We start from the raw sequence: 8,120 nt of genomic DNA on the forward strand, positions 1-8,120 counted from the left end.
ATCGTCACCTTGAGTTGTAACTGCAACTTTCTTCATGCACATGGGACATGGATTATTCGAGCAAGCTCCAAAGTCACAACCTAGAATGCACTTTACAATTTTAAGATCTCCTCTTAAATGCCATTCTACATTGAACACCCCTACATCTAGAACATGAAGCAATTGACCAATTTGTTGTTGCATAATCACATCTATGAGAGGAGTTCTCTCCAAAAACCATCTCAATATCTCGTGTGACTCTTTTGGCAACTCAAATGCTGCCAGCCACCAAATCTCCTTCTTAAATTGCATACTAAAGTCGGGTTTCTTTGTTTCATCAAAAGCATCTGTTCATGAGAGTCACACTCACCCTCTCCAATTTGTGTCCTTCTACTATTTCACATTCGTCTAGCTTCAAGACAAATGCTAGTGTGCCCTCACTTTCTGCAAAAATAAAAATTATGTAGAAAGGTCAGGCTAAAAGGTTCAATTCCAAAAAAATGCTAGTGTGCCCTCACTTTCCCACTTATAATAAAATATAATATTTTCAAGCTGTACCTTCAAGGGTCATCATGTAAAATTTGACCATTGCACATTGCAATTGGATCAAATCAACAAATATGTTATTAAACGCATTGTATTCAAGTGACAGAGATTCCTTTTGCTTTTTAAATGCCATCATATCAACAATGTGAGAATATTCTCCGATGAAAGTCCTGACACACTCATTGTTGTGTTGTCGAGATAGCTTTATACTGAAAGGATGGGGAAGAAATGCATTCAATATGCCCTCTTCTAATAATCTTCTTTTCACAATTTGAAAAATTGCCTCATACCCTTGGCGACTGATACTTGCTGAATCACAAGCATAATGAAGTTCATTTGGATCTATGAGTTGTGGTACGTCCTTCAATAACTCATTTAGCACATGTGACTTCATCTTCTTCTACTTTGGATCTCGCAAAATTGCCATTATGTCAGCCTTCTTCACAATAGATTTCAGTGCATAGACTTTGTTGTTGTTGTTTCCAACCACATTTAACATGAAGTTCCTACAACAAAAGAAACGCATGAGACCAAGGCAATGGAATTACAATATTGTTAAAGTACGAAAGGTGGTAGGTTTAAAATTGTACCGCATCACTAGGACTCTCCATTTTCGTGCACCTCCAATAAAAGAAAGGTTTTCCAAAGGAATGAAGCTTCTCCTCCGTTGTTTGTAACCCCAGGGTGTAGATTTAAAAGAACTCACAACATCTTGCAAGCTCTTGATTTTCCTTTCCGATCTTGCACTTTCACCTCTACTGCTCTTGTAATTTTCATCAAATAATTCTTTCTCTTTCTCCAAATGAAACCTTGGCTTTCAAATCTTCCCACATTCCTCCTTTTGTTTAAGTAGTTGTTCGTATTCTAGCCTCAAATGATTTACTCTAAGATAATACAACCTCTTACAATATCCCGGAAGCCCATTCTCTCCCTCCCCAACAAATTTCAAAAAAGTGGATATGTTTTGAAATTGAGGACTTAGATGAGTGAAAGGATCATCGGGATAGATCTTACCATAAGACCAAATGTCGGTGTGCTTTTTACCTTCAGCACGAAGGCTAGCTAAAACTGTGGGATGGTGGTCCTTTCTACTCTAGGGAACTCTAATAGGAGCATATTCTTCATCAAGTCCAACATGAACATCGGCATTTCTCTTTCGAGATCCATTGGTAATATCTTCTAAAGGCACCATAAAATGAGACGAATCTGGAAGAACTGTGAGAAGTACTTTAGTGGAACAAAATGAGAAACTAACCAAAAATACAAGAAGTGAAACAAAATGTGACAAACTTGGAAGAAATGCAAGAGGAGCTTGGGAATGGGAATGGGAATGAGAGCTTGAAGGGAATGGGAATGGGAATGGAAATGGATTGAGAGTTTGAATGGCAATGGGAGTTTGAATGGGGATGGGAGATTGAATGGTAGCTTGAAAGGAATGCTAGCATAAAGGGAATGGTAGCTTGAGAGTTGAATGGAAATGGAAGATTGAATGGGGATGGGATTAGGAGCATGAAGGGAAGGGTAGCTTGAATAGGAATGGGAGGTTGATTGGGGTGGGAGCTTGAATGGGAGTAAAAAGTGTGAGTGGAAGGAGGTTGGAGATGAGGAAAGGTGAAACCATGACCCAAAAAGGTGGTTTGGGCAATAGTAATGGTTCATGGGATACTTTGAGGGTGGAAAAGGGGCAAAATTCAAAACTTTGAAAAAAGTCAAATTTTAGGGTTGACCAAATCCGCGAGCCTACTTATGTGGCATTTTAGCCCCCTTTAATACTCCCCACCCTTGACCCACTCCCTACATAATAAGACAAGGAGAGGGGGGAGTAGTTATTGAGGGGGAGGCTCCACTTGAGAAGCCTTTGGTCCCCAATATGAGCCCCTTAAGCATGCTTAACTAACTCACTAATCCATTCCTTATGAGGCCCTTTTTGAGTCCATATTTCCACTAATGCCTTCCATTGGGGAGAGTGATACTAGTGCCATTCTTTCCATTCTATGGGGAGAATGTCATTCTTGTTTGGACTTATCAATTCACCCTGTTTGGGATTGTCATCATGCCCTTGCAAGGGGGGAGACTGGCATTCTTTCCTTGCAAGGAGAGAATGGCACTAATGCCATGCTACTCTTGTAATGGTGGAATGGCACTAGTCCCATTGTCCTCTTCTAAGGGAGATTGGCACTAGTGTCATTCTTCCCCTTGCATTAATGGCACTAGTGGAATGGCACTTGTAATGGTGGAATGGCACTAGTCCCATTCTCCTCTTATAAGGGAGGTTGGCACTAGTGCCATTCTTCCCTTTGTGTGAACTACTATTGTTCTCTCTCTTCCAGGCATAGTTTCATTATACTTTTCAATGAGAGGAATGACACTAGTTCCATTCTGCCCTTTGGAAAGGAGGTAGGCTGGCATTCTTCCATTGCAAGGGGGCATGGCACTAGTGCCATGCTACTCTTGCAATGGGAGGAATTGCAAAACTTGCCATTGGGTTATGGCTATGAGTGTCTTTCTTCACACCTCATATCGAGATTGGTCAAATTATCATCCTCCACAACATCGAAGAGAGATGTAGCAAAATGGCACTAATGCAAATCCCCATTATTGGATAGAATGGCACTACTTCCATGCTCCACAACCATGCAAGGTTAATGATTTTAGACCTATCAATTGGGAAATGAAGTAATTGACATAAGTGTAGTCTGTATAATAGATCTAGTGGGCTACTGTAGTAGTGTGAAGATTGAAGAAGAAAATGTATCGGTGATAGTGGATAAGTCTATCAATAGTGATACTCTCTTGCCATTTCCCACCATGGATGCAGTGCTTATTTGTGAGGCACTTTGGAGCATTCTTAGGTCGCCTAAATCCTCGCTAAAACATGTTGGTGATTCCTTAGACGAGCCTATAAATCAAGAGGTTGCACCAAGTGAGCTTGATCAACCTTATGTTCAGGCAATGCCAATTTCTTCATTGGAAACTGACAATCACATTTGTGAATCTCGAAAAGAGAAAAAGATTGTCTTGTGGGATGGGAGCAAAACAAATACCATGGGAGAAGGTGTGATCTTATATGTTTTCCTAGGTGGCTCTATACATTTTGATCTATTGGGTGACCATTGCATTGGTGTGGGCGTTGAGAAGAAAGAACAAATTATGGGAAGTGATTTAGGGTCTTAAGACTATGCAAGACATCGGTTCTCTCAACCTAGTTTAGTGGCCCATCAAACAGATTACCTTGCACCACCATGGGTATTTTTTCAACACCAATTGCAAAAAACAAGTATATGGAATATTTTGGCAAGTTGTGTACATTTGAAGTTATTGAAATAATTAAGTACAAGAAATTGGTGTGGGCAAAAATGCATGCCATTTCAAAACTAGCTATAATTTGCCAAATTGCCTCTACAAGGAAAAAGGAAAATATAGGCTAAAACAACCTTAGTGCCTTAGTCCAATAGTTGCCTTAGTGGCTTGGTCCAATACATGCTGAAATTGCTTGTGGCTTGGTCCAATATGTAGATTTCTCTCCACAAAAGAGTCTGCTCTGGTATCACTACCAAGAGCTTGTCGGTGTTCAAGCCCCTTTTAGCATTAACCTCCCCCATGTCCAAGTCCCTCAAGTTGTCATTAAGGTACTTGTGCCCCAATCCCAAAACTATATCTGTTGTCTTCAAGTCCATGTATCAAATCACAAGTTTGATTATTGAAATAGTCGTTTGGCATTGGAATGACTCGTTCACCTTTTGAATGTTTTCTTGGATTGAAATTGAAAACTTATAGCTTTTTTAAAAATCATTTGGATTGTCATCCAAAAAATTAAATGACGTGAATTCTCTTTGGCGTGCAGTACCTGTTTTTGGATCATCCCATGTAATCAGTTGGATCATCTCTTTGGCGTGCAGTACCTGTTTTTGGATCATCCCATGTAATCAGTTGGAATATCCCATGTAATCAGTTGGATCATCTCTTTGTAATCAGTTGGAATATCCAAGTCCAATATTTTATGTGCCATATCCAATTTTCCAAATACAGTATGGCTTGAAACTTCGACTCCTTTGCTAGATTTTCACAAATTTTCTATATATGATTCTTGCAAAGAAACTTTTATGTGTTGACCAGTTACTTATAGAGACTGTTCTAAAATTGTCGAATAATTTGCTCTGCCCGGTTGTTATCTATATGATAATTTTCCTTTAAATTTTCCACACTTAACGTTCAGTTGCTGCCATTGGCTCAACCTTCTCCACTTCCTCCTACATGTGGCCATCTGCATAGATGTTAGACATCAAAACATAAGCTGCAGAATCGTTTCCATCCAATTGTACTGCATGCTCAAAAGCCAGTCGTCCAAGCTCCACATTACCCCACTTTCGACAAGCACCCAACACCATCTGCCACACCATGAGATCAGGATTGTAAGGCATCTTCATCACCATTGCTACCGCCGCCTCTAATTGGCCTGAACGGCCAAGGAGATCAACGATGCCAGTGTGATGCTCAATACTAGGGGTGATACCATAGTCTTTACTCATGGCGTCAAAGTACTTCTGGCCCTTATCGACTAGACCAGTGTGACTGCATACAGTAAGAACAATAGAAAATGTGACCCCATCCGGCTTTATTCCTTCAATTCTCATCCTCTCAAGCATGTGGAAAACAATTTCATTTTCTCCTAGCTGGGCATAACCTGCAATTAGTGCATTCCATGAGACTACGTCTCGAACTCGCAGTTTGTCAAACGCTCTCCATGCTTCTGGAAGCGAGCCACATTGGGCATACATATCAACTAAGCTGTTGCCAACAAAAAGATCTCTTTCCAGGCCCTTCCCAGCAATCTTAGTGTGTATTTCTCGGCCTTTATCTATGGCTCCTATGCTCCCACAAGCTTTCAAGCTGCAAGCGAATGTGACTGCATCTGGAGAAAGACCCGCCAGTTGCATCTTTTCAAGGCAGCTCAGCGCTTCCTCACCAAGCCCATGCTCAGCATATCCTGCCATCAGTGCCGTCCATGAGACCTCGTTTCGAACTGGAAGCTTGTCAAATACTTCCTGTGCTTCTGCGAGCAAGCCACATTTGGCATACATATTCACCAAGGTGCTGCCAACAAAAAGATATCTTTCCAGCCCCTCTCTGGCCACCTGGGCATGTATTTCTCTTCCCTTGTTTATGGCACCCGTGCTACTACAAGCTTTCAAGCTGCAAACAAATGTGACAACATTTGGAGACAGACCCTCCAGTTGCAGCTGTTCAAGACAGTCCAGCGCTTCTTCACCAAGCCCATGGTCGGCATAACCTGAAATTAGTGTATTCCATGAGACTAAATCTGGAGCTTGAAGCTTGTCAAACGCTTCCTGCGCTTCTCCAATTGAGCCACATTTGGCATACATATCCACCAACGTGTTGACAACCAAATGATCTCTTTCAACCCCCTTTTCGGCAATCTTGCAGTGTATTTCTCTGCCCTTGTCTATGGCTCCTATGCTGCCACAGGCTTTCAAGCTGCAAACAAATGTAGTAGCATTTGGCCAGAGACCCACTAGTTTCATCTGTTCGAGACAGTCCAGCGCTTCCTCACCAAGCCCATGCTCGGCATATCCTGCCATTAGTGCATTCCATGAGACCTCATTACGAACTGGTAGCTTGTCAAAGGCATCCCGTGCTTCTACAAGAGAACCACACTTGGCATACATATCCACCAAGGTGCTGCCAATAAAAAGACTTTCCTCCAGCTTCCGTCTGGCAATCTCGGCATGTATTTCTCGGCCCTTGTCTATGGCTCCTATGCTACCACAAGCTTTCAAGCTGCAAAGAAATGTGACCGAATTTGGAGAGACACCAACCAATTGCATCTCTTCGAGACAGTTTAACGCTTCCTCAACAAGCCCGTGCTCGGCATATCCTGCCATTATTGCATTCCAGGAGACCTCATTTCTATGTGGCAGCTTGTCAAACGTTTCCCATGCTTCTGCAAGCGAGCCACATTTGGCATACATATCCACCAAGGTGCTGCCAACAAAAACATCTCTTTCCAGTCCCTTTCTGGCAATCTCAGCGTGAATTTCTCGGCCTCTATCTCCATCTTTCGTCCTAGCACAAGCTTTTAGTACGCCCATGAAGGTGTATTTGCTAGGATGTACAGAATCTTCTTGCATTTTCGAGTAGAGGGTGAGGGCATGCTGATATTCCCCACAGTCAATGTAGCCCATGATAAGGGAAGTCCAAGAATACACATTCCGATCAACTAACTTGTTAAAAACTTGCTGAGCATCATACATGCTTCCAACTTGGACCCACATCGGGACTAGGTAGTTCCCAAGAGATCTATGATCTTCCAACCCACTTTTGCAAATGTAGGCATACAACCGCTTGGTGTACGCTAGATTTTTCAATGTTCTGCACTTATGCAAAATGCATGTAAGGTTCGGAACTGAAGGCAGCTGGGGCATCCGTTCCATTGACGTGAGTGCCTGCTCTAAGCTGGGCGTTTCCCAGCCGCTTTCCTCGCACAGTTCTTGTGTTCTAGATGCATTCACCTTTCCTCCAAACTTGAAGTTGGCCTTGCCAGACTCCTCCACCAACGAGGCCTTACCAGTGGATGCTCTTTTCTCAAACATGTCTTTAACCGACATTGTATTGCAAAAGCGGTCTATCCATTGTGACTCCTTGATAATCTTAGGACATCTTGGTTTTTGCTGTTTTAACAATTCGAAAGAGACTCGTAAGGGTAGCCAATCTACAGCTTTATCTGTACAAATCATTCAGTTCAGACTCGTCGCACACTTACTTTGCTCTCTCGGTTGTCCCACAACCGGGAGGGATCCTCGGTGAAGCAATCCTTCCATAAGTGCTCGGTTCCTGACCTAGCTGTGAAGTACGATCACAAATCAAAAAAATGAGAGCAGGCTTGCTTGATATATAACTAAATGATGTATGTAAACCGTTGCAAGATGCTGAACGCAAATATTCGTTACCACAGAACTCGAGGGAAGCCATCGGAGAGTGAAGGCTTGACGGCCTGCGGACATGAGCTGCCAAATAGTCTGAGTGTGGATCTTCACGAGCTAACAACACGATAGCGCCTTAGTTTCATCGCGGCTGCTATGGCCGGAATCTCTACCTCCTCATCACCGTTTCACGCTGTGACGTGAGTCTTTGTTCATACCACTTGGCGTTTCTCATGGCACGGTGCGCACCCTTTGGCCGCGCAATAAGGGGACGATCTGCCAACTACCTGTTTCCACGCAGCTGTAAATGGGCCATTTTCCTGCATCATAGCCACCTGTGTGAATTCAGTTCCCACGCCAGAACCTGAAATGCCACTCAGATAGGTTGGGCACATGAAGTCTCTTCCCATAGCATTCCGTCACGCACATTCCTACCGGAGGCAATCGGATTTAGGGACACATGTCAACCTGAACCCTATCGGAGTTACGGGCACATGTTAGGATTGAAATCCCCTCTTGCCAGACCCTGCCTACCTGTGTAGTCCGATTGCATGAGTCCGGCATCCGATTGCCTTCTGGTAGGCTTCGGACTGCCTTCCCTACCTGAACCATCCCAAAAACACTGCATGTGCCCAAGGTGAGAGCCAACAGTGG

At 43.0% G+C, this 8,120-nt stretch overlaps 1 protein-coding gene across 1 annotated transcript; it reads right to left on the reverse strand.

Moving 5' to 3' along the window:
- Nucleotides 1-3,895: 3,895 nt before the first annotated feature.
- Nucleotides 3,896-7,829, reverse strand: LOC147882192 (pentatricopeptide repeat-containing protein At5g27110-like). The gene is made up of 3 exons (XM_087402073.1): nucleotides 7,494-7,829; nucleotides 7,307-7,386; nucleotides 3,896-7,214 (listed from the first exon to the last, which is right to left on the reverse strand). Exons 1-3 carry the CDS (start codon nucleotides 7,513-7,515, stop codon nucleotides 4,776-4,778), a joined length of 2,541 nt encoding a protein of 846 aa, XP_087258199.1. The 5' UTR covers nucleotides 7,516-7,829; the 3' UTR covers nucleotides 3,896-4,775.
- Between the last annotated feature and the right edge of the window lie 291 nt (nucleotides 7,830-8,120).

Source organism: Dipteris shenzhenensis, chromosome 30 (genome assembly GCF_047967505.1).
Source record: "Dipteris shenzhenensis isolate YYH24624 ecotype China chromosome 30, Dip_SZ_1.0, whole genome shotgun sequence".
Lineage (NCBI taxonomy): Eukaryota > Viridiplantae > Streptophyta > Polypodiopsida > Gleicheniales > Dipteridaceae > Dipteris > Dipteris shenzhenensis.